This window comes from Pungitius pungitius, chromosome 6 (assembly GCF_949316345.1).
Source record: "Pungitius pungitius chromosome 6, fPunPun2.1, whole genome shotgun sequence".
Taxonomy (NCBI): Eukaryota; Metazoa; Chordata; class Actinopteri; order Perciformes; family Gasterosteidae; genus Pungitius; species Pungitius pungitius.
This window is the reverse complement of record NC_084905.1, coordinates 4006858-4020232: the sequence shown is the minus strand read 5'-3', so window position 1 is coordinate 4020232 and position 13375 is coordinate 4006858. Positions and strand designations below refer to the sequence as shown.

At 44.8% G+C, this 13375-nt stretch overlaps 1 protein-coding gene across 3 annotated transcripts; it reads left to right on the top strand.

Annotated features, from left to right (window-relative positions):
- Positions 1-2998: 2998 nt before the first annotated feature.
- Positions 2999-12257, top strand: wfdc1 (WAP four-disulfide core domain 1). Of its 3 annotated transcripts, none has more exons than XR_005114329.2 (7): positions 2999-3232; positions 10134-10329; positions 10444-10527; positions 10971-11111; positions 11466-11522; positions 11613-11672; positions 11774-12257. XR_005114329.2 is itself a non-coding variant. In XM_037452476.2 (7 exons), exons 1-6 carry the CDS (start codon positions 3137-3139, stop codon positions 11669-11671), a joined length of 624 nt encoding a protein of 207 aa, XP_037308373.2. In that variant the 5' UTR covers positions 2999-3136; the 3' UTR covers position 11672; positions 11774-12257. The 3 variants fall into 3 exon arrangements, 2 of the variants coding, with proteins under 2 accessions (XP_037308373.2, XP_037308372.2); XM_037452476.2 differs by having other exon boundaries at positions 11466-11513; XM_037452475.2 differs by having other exon boundaries at positions 11466-11513; positions 11586-11672.
- The last annotated feature ends 1118 nt before the right edge of the window (positions 12258-13375 follow it).

The following is a 13375-nucleotide window of genomic DNA, read 5'->3' as shown; positions in this document are numbered from 1 at the left end:
TCACTAAGACTCAAACTGAATAATGAATACAAACACACATCCCATCACAAACTTCAAAATCATTAAGTTAGAGATTCTTCTGCTTAGCTGCTGGAGGTTCAAATCACATCAGGCACCCTTTAAAACCAATTACGGGAAGCAGCTGAATTTTTTTTGTTGAATGGAGACAGTAAAACGCACCAAAGCAGCTATTTTGTACCAAACAACCACAGCTGACCCTTGACCCCTTAAGGGCCGGTCCCTGACACCCACTGACAGCCCCAATTTGTGATGAATGGCTTTGACCGGCTTCCTTTCAGGCCTCAGCACACCGACACAAGAGCGAACCACCGGAGAAGCGTGCAAATACACACTAAAAGTGCAATAATATGATGAATGCCATTTTCCCCGTATTAGCTTCCTTTATTCTGATAGCTAATAAGTGATAATGCTGAGCATCTGACAGTCACTAACACTGTCCTTTAGCACAAAAATGACGGTTGATAGCAGTTACTTCAAATGGACTGCGACAAATCCTGTGTCAAAATAGTTAGAAAAAAAAACTGAGTGGAAATGAAAATGGAAGCTGTAGCGTGGCGATAGGATGTTTCACAATAGCCATTAATTCATTTCCGTCTGTTTCCTTCGCAAAATCCAACTTCCGTCAGAAATCTGGTGAGTAACAGAAGCAAGTACGAGTCCAATCCCAGATGTTTGCACCTCTAATTGTATTAAATGCAAACACGTTGCATCTTTGTAGACGTTTTCGGGTACGCAGGCAATGACAGCATCCTTTTAGCACTTTTGCCGAAGTCAACAACTCCACCCGGATGCACGAGCTGGACCTCATTTTGAAACACATGCCACGCATTTTCCCATTCGCCTTGTATAAAATCATTCTCCCTGTGTGGCAGAGGAGCGGCCCAGACAGGACCCGTCCCAGACCCATCAAACCCAGAATCAGACTGAAATGAATCTTGACCATCACTGAGCAGAGGTGATGTGAAGCCCCTTGAGACACTCCGCCCTGCAGAAATAGCTGCAATCAGCCAGCGCCTGTCAGGTGAGAGGAGTTTCTGTCTTCTGAGTGAAGACTCCATCTCAAATCCCTTTCACATTCGGCAGACGTTATCTCTGACGTGTTCCTTTCCCTTCGTTCTCAGTTATGTTATTTATTTAATATTTTACCACCATGAACAACTGCACAAAATGAATACTGTGTCCAGACTGAATGTGGGAGTCGTTATGCGTACCTTTTGTATGTATGAGTTTCATTTGAGCACTGTGTGTGTGTGTGTGTGTGTGTGCACTTAAAGTTGTTATACTCAAAGGCCGGATTATGTGATGCTGCACCTCTTAGTCTGTTCAATATTTGTGTTTACATTCCAGTATGGAGGAAGGCTGGATGTGAGAGATGTATGTGAGAAAGGGAATATTAGGGTGCTGAAGGAGCTTTCCCCAATTCATTGCGGAAGAACTGCAGACAGCTCAGGGTGCGGTACAATTATATACAACCATGACAAGATGATACAACACAGAGCTCAGTATTGTTTTTATTCCAGACAATTTCATTCCGCTCCACCATGCCAGATGCTTCTCAAATCCTAAAAACGTTTTGGCACCTGTGAATAAATGTTATAACTAGTTTGAATCCATTTTCTATGTTTGTTGCCTCCTGTTAGGAGGAACATGAAATCGGAACACTTTGCTAAACAGCCAAAGCTCATAAGATCTGTAGTGTCAGCCGGCAGAATCAGCAGTCGGGGGTTAAAGGAGACGTCTGCTGCTGTTGATCTCAGTCAAAACTACTTAGTGGTAAATATGAATAAATATTATATATATATATAATAGTTTCAAATTAAAATGTATTATTTTGCATGCAAGAATTGAAGCTTGACAGGAACAGCGCAAACCCCTTGTCTCCTCCACTCTATCGAGCTCCATGTTCTGTTATCTCCCTGTTTTCCCTCCCACTCTTAACTATTTACTCTGTCTTTTGTGTAACGGAAGCCGTGGGCCTCCCAATGACATGAGCGCTGCTCCTGTAAAACTAATAATGACTGAGATTTGTGCAGGCTTAGCATTCTTTCTCCCTTTCAGGGCAAGACACTGAGAATGGAGTGAGGGGAGGGGATGGGGAGAAAGATGTGTGTGTGTGTGGGGGGGGGGGGGGGGGTGTCCTAGTTGCAAGAGGGAGAGAGTTGTGAAAAAAAAAAGGCAGAGAGGCCCTTTCTCTGCAATACACCACATGCCTTCATGTGTATAGGTCAATGACACACAAGCCCAACATTCCAGATATATATATTATACAGAAAGGATTGTACACACACGGACACATTCATACACAACTGTCCCCTGCCACTCTGTCATATAAATAACGCGTGTCCTGTCTTTAAGAAAAGTCCGGAATGTGAACACGGATGTTGGACAGTTAATACTACAGTTAATACTTACAATTACTGCTTCAACTGTGAGCCATCATTCAACAAGTTTGTTTTTTTCCCCCCTTTTGTCAAACCCCACACTTGACACATCCGTGTATCCGTCCTCCCGCAACAGCGCACGCAAGCAGAACAACGTGAAGCCAAGCCGCGCATGCGCCTGACCGACCACGGACACCACTCTGTCTAACTCGCGTAGGGTCCACCAGATGCGCAACGAGATGCAACAAGGGGGCAAGGGGGAGGTCTCGCTCACACACTGCCCCGTGTGATGCTCTCCCCTCCCCTCCCCTCCCCTCTCTCACCCCTCCCCTCCTGGACCCCACAGACATGTGCGCACGTTGTGCCGGCAGACAGTTGCAGCTCTGAGCGACCGATGCCCAGCTGCCTCCACGAACTATTGCTCCTTCCTTCGCGTCATCCCTACGCCGCCCCCATTCATCCCCTCGGTGCTTTGCACCCCCCACCCCCCTTCCTTCCCTCTCCCGTGTCGTTCAGCCCTGCACTTTCCCTAAGGCGGAGGAAGAGAGAGAGAGAGAGAGAGAGAGAGAGAGAGAGGGAGGGGGGGGGGGGGCTTGTGTAATCTCTGGCTGCACAAAGTTATTGCTTCAGCTGGAAAGGGGCACCGGGGACGCGTAAAGGACACGCTTTGGAAGAAGGACGAGCCGGGGGACGCGGACGGACGGAGTTTGGAGTCGGGGAGCAGGACGCACACCATGTCGGGCTCTGCGCTGCTGCTGCTGCTGTCCCTGCTGCTGCTGTCCACAGGAAGTGACAGCAGGAGAGTCAGGAAAAGAGGACTCAACCATAAGGTTTGGGATGCTAACCTCACTTTTGAAAAAATATATCTTCGCTGCTTTTCGGAATATACTCCAAAGTGGAGAAAAGCGCACAGCGTTGCGGCACAAATCCAGCTGTGTTGCGCAATTCTGTAACACGCTGAGCGCAGTTCCGTGACAGAGGTGAGACGGGTTCACGTTGGCATGTCATGCGTGCTCTAGTTGAAAGGGAATTGCTGGGAATTAAATCAATTGTAACAAAGTGTTGGGATTAAAAGAATAGTTTAACGATCAGAGGGACCTGTCGAGCTACACCAGAAGATCAGAAACAGCTGACTGAAGGGTTAAATTACTCTACCACCTGCCAGCAGCGTCTCCAAAGCTCACAAATTCACTCATGACGTCACTTTAGCGCAACACATATAAAGTATTAAAACACATGTCTGGCAAGGGGCTGTGTGCCGGAGTATTTCTTGGGAGTAGTGACATCCACAACACAAACTGGGTGTTCTTACATTTCTTTCTTCTTTTTGAGTGGATTAAAAAACTGCTGCTTTGTGTTATGTTTGGACTTAAAACCTACTGACTTTTCCCCGTTTCAAACCTTTTTGACAGACTCTGGCTTCATAAACGGAATACCTCACCACTAGACCTACAAAAAGCTAACCGGCTGAGGGCTGTGCCACTATTTGCTGCACAGATCTGTAACACACTTATGTTGCACAATTAAAAAAAATGCTATTAGCCCTTTGAGAAAAGGATTATTTCTTGTTGTATGTATTTTTATTTGCTAGGTTTGCTACATTGGTTTTTACTGCTTTGCAATATTGCTTTGAGTAGAAACAGAAGACACAGTAACAGACGCGCTCTGATATGGAAGTCTGGAAAATACACGTTTTCACGAGGAGCAGAAAGTAAAGTGTGCAACAGGTTGGAATAAGTTGCGGATTTTTGTGTTTCCATATGAGTAACTGAGGGGCACACACAATGTACAACTTTTGTCATTGTGTGTGTGTGTGTGTGCGTGTGTGTGTGTGTGTGTGTGTGGAGTGAATTATTAGGGCAGGAACTGAGCTTGCAGACTGGGCCCCTGCTTGTTAACTCAACTCAGTGTAGCTGATTGATCATCTCTAACAAAGGCTCACTGTAGCGTGCCTCCGTCTCTTTCTCTTTCGCTCCCTCGCGTCAATGTTCTCACTTTCTAGCTGGTTTGTGCCCTCGTTGGCCCTTTTCTCTCAGTCGCACGAATCAGACAGTCACCCTTTCCGCCTCCTTCTGCCCCTGCTTTCTCCTTCCCCTTCGCACCATTCCCACACCAGCCCCCTTTTTTCTCCTCTAAATCTCTTCCTCTCATCTCCTCCCAGGATGGGCCGAGAGCACCGTCTTGCTTGACTCTGCTTCAAAGCGGCTGTAATTGGAACATGCTGAGACGGCTGTGCAGGAGGAGTCTGTCTCTTTCCCTCTGAACCTTTTCATCTCTCAATCGCCCAAATCTTTAATTTTTTTTTTCAACCACCTCCCCCACACGCAAGCAAACACACACGGCCTCTGCCTCATTCATAACATCGGGGCCGTGAGGAAAGACAAATTATAGTCACCGAGAATTTTACGTAGGCACTGCTGCTGCGAAGTAGTCAGTGGGTCTTGAAAGGAAAATTGGTAAAAATGTTAAACAAACTCAAGGCCACCAGGAGGCTGACTCCCTTATGATCACCCGATTGTGTTATTTTCAAATATGATGCGTAAAAAAATTCCCCTATGTAGATTTTATTTTTATATTTCAATTATCACATGCAGAGATCTGTAATTTGCACGTCATAAAAAAGGAGTTTTTTTTGAAGATGTTTGTTTGACTTCTGGGTCCAATCGTCTTAAGGAGCAAAGTCATGTCCTCTTTGCTCTCTCATCTAGACCTTCCCGAAGGTTAAAAGGTCACCAGTAGCGCTTTCAGAATTTCCTCTTTATTTTGATCAATATTGCTCAATAATACATGTGATGTAAAACGTGAGAGGGTATTACAACCCAGAGAAGCCCGTTTGATGCCTAGTAGGCAGCACAAGTAGCACACACCCCCACACAGATTATTTAGTCTCATATAGCCACAACACAGTCTGTCTCCGACACCTGCCTGGGCATGTCGGTGAGCACAGAGTCTGAGGCTACCATCTTACATCTTTACAGTTTGAATGGATTTGATGTGAACCAGTCTGACGGCACCTGCTATTTAAACAGGGGCCTTGCAGAGGCCCGGGACCACGTACAGCCTACTTTTTACTTTTACTCGGCCCTGGGCAGCTACGTAAAACTAAACCGGTTCAGACCGCTGGTTCGCTGGTTTGGAGGCTATGACAAAATGTCCACGCTATGTAACATTCCCTGACGCCATCAAATAGGAATAAACCAAGGTGTTCAGGTCTTGCGCTGGGTTGAAAGGGGATGAAAAGTGTTGTTTTGATCGCAATGGTTGAGAAGCGGCAATTATCAAATATAATTACACAATTACATGTGTAGTAAGTGCTGATACACTGCACCCTGACTCTTGCTTTTTTAACTGTGACTGCACGGACACATTTACTGCTGAACGCAAGGAATTTATTTGAATTCTTCAGCACGTCCTGGGAATGCATGACAAATGCAGTACAGCCCTGGCTAGTATTGGCTGTTTTAAGGTCATAGTGGCATTTAAAAAGGCAAAATCTTCTAATGGTGAGATTTTCTTCAATTTGATTTCAATTTAAGCAAATTGTTGTGATGTTCACAGTTTGTGGCTCTCTGTAATGCGTTATTTGTAGTCAGTTATCCATCTTACCACTCAAACTGGTGTGAATGGCTCTGAGCAGGACTAATCTCGGTCAGATGATGTGAGTGTGCTGAGCACAAGCGTATTATTGGACTAACACTGGAGTATATTGCCTCTCAGTAGGCTCCCATACGCCCAAACCAGACCATCACATCCCAACATCCACTGCCTCTTCCCCTTTCTCACCTTGTCGCTCCTCTGACGTCCCGGACGTTCCTTTTGTGTGGCAACAGCGACGATAAATCTACAACCGAGGGAAGATTCATCGCAAATCTGTGTCTTAGTGAGAACACAGATTCATTCTTCCCAATAACACTGCTCACTGAATGTTAATGAAATACGTTTGTATTGCAAACATAACAGTGGAGTAACAGATGAATTCAGGGAAAATCTCTATACGTGTCGTCCCTGCTGCCTTCAGGCTTTGACTGACCCTGTTTTCCCACCACTGATTGGCTGCATTCATGGTTGGTTCAGCTCCATCCTGTCGCATGTACCACACCTCATAGGGGTTCATTCTGTTGGTCAATCCACCAGTTTTTATATCAGCATGTCGACCCTGTCACTCAGTGAAACGCTCCTTTCTCAATAATTTACAGGCTGTTTCCCTCACAGTTGAGCTTACTGTTGTTCTATCTACCTGTACATTATGTTTGTCTATTGAAATAGAAATAGGAAATAAGTCCTGACATCCCAAGAGATAGCCAGATGTGGGCCGTGTGCTACTTAATCCAGTAGAAGATATTGGAGGTGTGGCACATTTAAGTTGACACTTATCTTAAAATAACACAGTTTTTTCCTTGTTGATGCAAATATGTGCGCAGCTTCGACCCTGCAGTAGTGTATATGCAACGATTAAGTGTGTTTCTGGGAGTACGCCTGTCTCTGTGTGCCTAAAGCACAGGAAACCGAAAATCTCAGTATCAGTCCAAGATATCTGCGTGGAAGCATGAACGGCCGGATCTCAGAACAACCAGGGAGCCAGACAGGGTCTCCAGTGCAACTCCCCATAAAACCACAGAGCAAGAGCACTAAAAAGAGAGGGGGGGGGGGAAGCACAGAGAGTTTCAGAATGACTGCGACAGACAGAGAGGGGGAAGAATGCCCACAGATAAACATGAACATCCCACAGGGGCCCGCTGCCAGTGTCTACTGGAGAGCAGCATAGCAGCCAGGAGTGTACACTAAATAACCATTGTGGAACATCAAAGAGATGTGCGCTGGATTGTACAGAAGATCTGACGACGTAAAGCCGGGCAGCCCTTCAGGCGTAAGAAGCAGTTACAGTAAGAGCTGACTAACAGCCAAAAAGTAGGCAAACAGAAAAACTACACATACGTGTGTACAAGGATACTCACGCTTTACGCACACGGTCACATTAACAGGAAGGGCACACTTGACCTTTTGTAGGACACATTTGGAGAGTCTTTAGGGACAGATCGGATATGAGACAGGGAGATTAAGGCCAGTCATTGTGTCGTTGTCCAATCGCAGACTTTGTAGGGACTTTGTAGGGTTCATTCACAGATTTGATCGCACAAGACGACATTATGAACCACTTTGGCTCCACTTATCTTCTCAGAGCCATGAATGACGAGTTTGAAAGCCGTGTAGTTTACAGTGTTTTTTTTATGGAGAAGCAGCTGTAAAATGTCATGGTTTAGATTTTGACACTGCTCTCAACATGACTTCTGCATTTGGGTGCCAAGTAGTACATGCAACCAAGATCCCGAGACTCTGCGACCGTACGGCATCAACTGTAGCCAATCGCTTACTAAGGTCTTCCAGATTATTATTCTTTTGGCCACTTGGGGCAGCGCAAAAGTTGCAACCACCTTATCCTCACATAAAGTTGAGAGAGCAAACAGTGTTTCTACAGATCACAGTTGAATGCCATAAGCACTGTGCACACACACACAGGCATACACACACTGTGCCTCTGATATGCCAGACATTCCTTTTGTTTGGCAGCAGGGAGATTTTCCACATCATATCATCTCAAGCAACTGAAAGGAAATTCTCAGCAACTCTAGTTCGAATATGTGAAGAACTTCCTTCACTCTGCAAACAAAGTGCAGATTTGAGTACCGTGGAAAGTTGAGGAATCATTTAATCATTTAAAATAGCAAATGGTTCATTGGGGTTGTGTTTCCTGTCACCTGATGATTGGAAGTCCAATATTTTACTTTAATTTGACCTCTCATTGGGTCTCCACCAACTCCTGAGAAAATAATCTGTCTCTGCTAAACGCTCTACTGTGTGAACTTGTTTATTAATAACTTCGTCACAGCAAGTTCTTCAGATCAAAACCAGCTGCCTGTTGCAACAATGCTGAAGAGAGCAGTACGACTCACTCACAGCTACTAATAAACTACATTTCGGCCACTTTCCCCCAAAACATTTGAAATTTGAAACCCAGCTCCTCAAGGGATGTACAATCCAACCTCTGACTGCTTCCTGTAATGTGCAGGACCTCGGCGTAACGCTTACAAGCTCGGACTGCATTGTTCCCTCCGTCTCTCTCGTGGTGTGAAGCCCCCCCCCCCCCCCCCCGGCCGACCCCTCCAAAACCATCCAACCACTAAGCTCTCAGCTGCCACAACGAATTAACGCGGGTCTAAAGTGAACGGCCGTACAGTGTGTGTGATCCCTCCATCTACGCCAAACACTTGCTTTTGTTTTTCCCGTTGGTTTGTGGGAGTGTTCGGTAGGCCTGCCAAACAAACAGCACCGGTTTAATGACCGTGTGCCACCCACAAGCCGATTATCTAATTGCTAATCTAGTACACCCATTCTCTCTCTCTCTCTCTCTCTCTCTCTCTCTCCCTTTCTCTCACACGTATCAAATTAAGTGCACTGGAAGTCAAAGAAATTGCAAAAGACACACAGTATATGCAGAAAAACTACGACACTGGTTGTGCTTCCTTGACATAGCACGAGTTGTTATGACAGACAACTCTGCAAGAATTACCTTTGATTATAGCACAAAGGATTTGATATCCAACCAGCAAAATAACTGCGCGTCCGCCGAAGGGCAAAAAGTTCAAAGGTCGCTGTGGCATCGATAGAAGTTATGTTAGTTGGGCACAATGTTGGTAATTGCTATTTATGGTGAAGAAAGGAGTGGAATGAACCAGATGAATTAAAAGCAAAGCCCGTGTTTGAGAAAGTATGTGAGTTACTGTTTAGTCAACAACATAAGGATTTTGTTTTAATATTCCACTTGTGTACAGGACAACGAACAAGGAATGGATGCTTGTGCTGTGGCACAAAACTATTTGTGACCACATACATATAATTTCTGTCCTAGATGTGTTCAAAAAAGGAATAAATGAAGAGCAGCAGGTTAGTGAGACACAGCTATTAAACCCCAGACACCGTGGCTGTGGAACGGATCTCGTTAATCTATCCTCTGCAAAGAATTCGTGTAGATGTTCCCAGCAACGCTGGAAGCATGAGGGCCTGCACTTAACGGTGCCAAAGCCGTCAAAGTGTGTGAAAGGTGTCTCCGCTTGGCTCAGAGTCCCGTGGCCTACTTTTCCCTCGGAGAAACACCAGAGAAGCATTTGATGGCACAGTGAGTCACATCCTCGAGACTTTAGCACGCAGGACAAAACTGCTGTGCTGAAAAGTAATCACTCAGATCTATTACTGCCCTCTAGTGGCTAGAGAGTGTAACTCTATGACGTTTTCAAGCACACACAGCGTCCAGTGCCTCTCTCAGTGTATCGCAACTGGTGGGTCACGACCCACTGCATGGGAAAATAAAAATTTGAATAAAAAAAAATAAATCACAAAAAAATGTATTTATTTATTTTGAAGGGACTTTTTTAATGCAGCGGAGTGTCGTTTTTTTGGGCTCGTCTTTCCATGTTTTCAGCAGCGTGTGCCAGGTTGGGTCAAACCATTCTGAATATAAAATATTAAATTCAGCTTATGAACTCGATTTGGGTCGCGGCTTGTCATTAAGGGGTGATGGTGGGTCCCTGAGCCAGACCAGTTGAGAACCACTGCTCTAAATGACTCGTCAGGAGTCATTCTCAGCCATGCTGCTTTTTAAATAAATGCCAAAAAAACAGCTTTTTGATCCAACCACATATGCATTCTCATGAACTCGTTGAATTTGTCCTCCAGGACTACGAGTACCCCAACCACCCCCAGTCCACGCAGCAGCAGAAGAACGACAGGTGTCCGCCGCCACCCCAGATGCTGCCAGAGAGAGCCTGCGAGGTGCCGGGCTGCCGCTCGGACTCGGAGTGTGAGCGCCATAAACGCTGCTGCTACAACGGATGCATCTACGCCTGCCTGGAGTCGGTCCAGCCTCCACCAGGTCAGCGGGACCACCAGAGAGTCACACACAGTGGTGTTTGAGCAATGAGTCGTGTGTTTGTTGTTCTCTTGATAACCCTTCAATAAGAACGGGGTCTGTGCGTGTTCTGAACAGTGTTGGACTGGCTGGTGCAGCCCAAGCCTCGGTGGTTGGGGGGCAACGGCTGGCTGTTAGATGGCCCGGAGGAGGTTCTGCAGGGTGAGTGCACACAACAAACACCCGAGTTGCTGATGTCAGAGGAAACGCTTGCAGCACCAGATGAAAAAGAAACACAAATCACGTATCTGAAATTGTCGATTCCACCGCAATCCTGCCTTTGAGCGTTTTGGCTTGTTTTTTAGTACAGCTCGACATCTGGTGTCGATGACCAAAAAGGGGGAAACAGCTTAATAAGAAGGGGCATGGAGACCAATTTACCAGACCATTAGTCTCTGTAAATTTAAATGAATGCATTCACGAGATTCATCACAGCTGGACATTATTCGTTCTGCTATTCTTTGACGGATATAACGAAGGGTTGTTGCAGGTTGACATGGTAGGTTGGGGAACGAAAAGTAAACAAAAAACTGAAAAAAACATACCAACGTGATAATGAATATTTTGGATTTCTTCTCATGCTCAGTACATTTTCTGTCCACTAGCTGAGGCCTGCAGCACGACCGAAGATGGAGACGAGCCTCTTCATTGTCCCACGGGCTACGAGTGCCACATCATTAATCCAGGAAACCCTGCCGCTGGCATCCCAAACCGGGGACAGTGTATCAAGCAACGTGGCAACTCTGGTATGGCAGGAGCAGTTTAATATCAGACAATTATCCATTCATTTGACACACATCGTCTCCTATCTTAAATCCTTACCCTAAAACTAAACTCTTGCTTGTCTGATTGAATGGGGAAGTGTGTGCTCCTTTAAATCCCAGATGGACAGGACTTTTTGAGTCTGCCATTGGGGTGTCTTGGCACATCACATGCTGCTAGCAGCCAAGTCTCTCCAATTAGAATGAATCTAAAAAAAACTAAAATTGGTCATCAAAAAGGATTCCCTCTGTACATGAACGAATGCCTCTCAAAATGGCAATTCAAGCCAGAGTTCAATTCCAAGTCCAATGTTTGTGATATTGTGATAATTTTTACAGAAGGACGTCTCAGGCACAAATACTTCAAGGATTCAAAGGACTACTTGGGTAAGTGAGGTAATGTGCACCACCTGAAAACTCCACCATTTACTGAATCACAAATCGGCGCCAATCTTGCAGACCCGTTGATGGCTCGTTCCCTGACAGGTACCAGTTCCACCAACGGAGTGGACTACGAAAAAAATCACCACAAGCACCTGGGATAAAGTATGTTTCCAGTCGCAATAAATATTCCTCTTTTTTTTCTTTTTTTTTTGCGTCTTTGCTTCTTTTTAAACAGAGCCCGATGTTTTCTGCTCTGCCCTCAGATCGGCCCGACCTCAGCCTCACCCGCGGCCTCTACACAACCCGACACATCGCCCCAGTCCTGTTCCATCCGCTCTCATCGCCACTACCAGACCTCCAGCGGCTACCTCCTCCTTCCCTCTAAAGCCCCGTAGTGCAGCCTGTCCTCACACAGTGTTTTTGGTCTCCCCGTCTGTGGTCTGTGAGGGAATGTAGCAGCTGATGGTGAAGCGGAGCTGTGCACCGGAGCTGCCCGTCGTATGCCTTAGAAAGAATTAAGGAACCCACGGCATTTCTTTGCAACCCTCCCCTTCCCCGCAGCTCATTGTTATTCTCACAAACACACTCTCTAACCTTCAAGGCCGGCCAGCAGGGAAAATCAGGACCATGTGGCCGCGTTTTTTCATTTTGTTTCTCTTGTTCTCAGGAAAATGGTGCTCAAATTTCCTGATCTGAAATCTGGAAGGTTTTAAAGACAGTAAACAGTAAAAAAAGAATGGAAAAAAAGTCCAGCTGCTGTGGTTCTCTTCTTTTAATCTAATCCAAATAGGGTTTAATGTTCAAAGATATAACTCAAAGTCCAAATAAAATAATAAGTGCCATATGAGTGTGAGGATAGTGTCGGTTTTAAAGGATTTTGAAACCACTGTAGATTAGTTCAAGCCAATAGATGCAGAGTGTGATTTCATCTCTATAAAGGATTAAAATGTGGTTCATTTGAAAGGGAGAGGAAGATTTAAAGAAAATGTGATACTTTAATGATCTTGGGGTTAGATTTGCAGTATGATTGTTGAAACATTTCATATCTTTCACTGATAATACTGCCTACTTTCCAAATAACAGTCTGTCTGTTGATTTTCACTGCTCATTGTCGCAATGCAGACTCGTCAAAAGATCCTCATTTTCAAACATGCCTGGCTTCAGTCCACTCAAATGGTGCTCAGTTTCATTGCTGTTTGTAGTAACAGGAGAGTAGGCTGGTCACGTGATAAGCTGAAAGGTGTCAAACAAAAGGCTTCGTGACCATTCTCTATGTGTACAGAGTGATAGAGTGATGTCTGAAAGCCGTTGTTTGACTGGTGCTGCAATTTTGCCTTGTGAAATATATATAAACCACATTGTTGAAATAAAATGAATAAAATAAAAATAAATAAAAAGTTTTGTGATGCTTTTTTCTGTTTTTATGGAAGTGATCTTAAATCTCAGGTAAGAAACACTGATGAAAAAACATTGAGAAGTCAGGTAAAGTTACTCTTTGAATTGTTTATTTTGCTTTTATGTTGAAAGGTTCATATTTTATTATCTATTATGAAAGGTGTACGCTGTGAGCCCATTGCTGTCCTTAGATTATCTGATTTTAGATTAAGAGGCCTGCACCAAATAACGGGCTTGTTGATGCAACCTGAAAACGTGCAGTAGATTGTATTCTTATTCGTTTGCAGAGGATACTTTAAATCAAACGTGCTAACGACAGTTCTGTATGTAGTAGCTACGACTTCAGTTATTAGGAGAGATTCTTTTTATATTAGACAAATGCCCTATAAAGAAATTCCCACTGTTCAGGTGTTTAATTGAGCTGTTTTCATCAGCTTTTTAGTTGCAAATATATTTTTAAAATATATTCC

Excerpts from the sequence above, each read along its gene's own strand:
- wfdc1 (XM_037452475.2), top strand. The coding sequence starts at position 3,137 with ATGTCGGGCTCTGCGCTGCTGCTGCTGCTGTCCCTGCTGCTGCTGTCC. Across the intron at positions 10,330-10,443 it reads GTCGGTCCAGCCTCCACCAG|TGTTGGACTGGCTGGTGCAG; the intron begins GTCAGCGGGACC and ends TGTTCTGAACAG. Across the intron at positions 11,514-11,585 it reads GGATTCAAAGGACTACTTGG|ACCCGTTGATGGCTCGTTCC; the intron begins GTAAGTGAGGTA and ends CCAATCTTGCAG.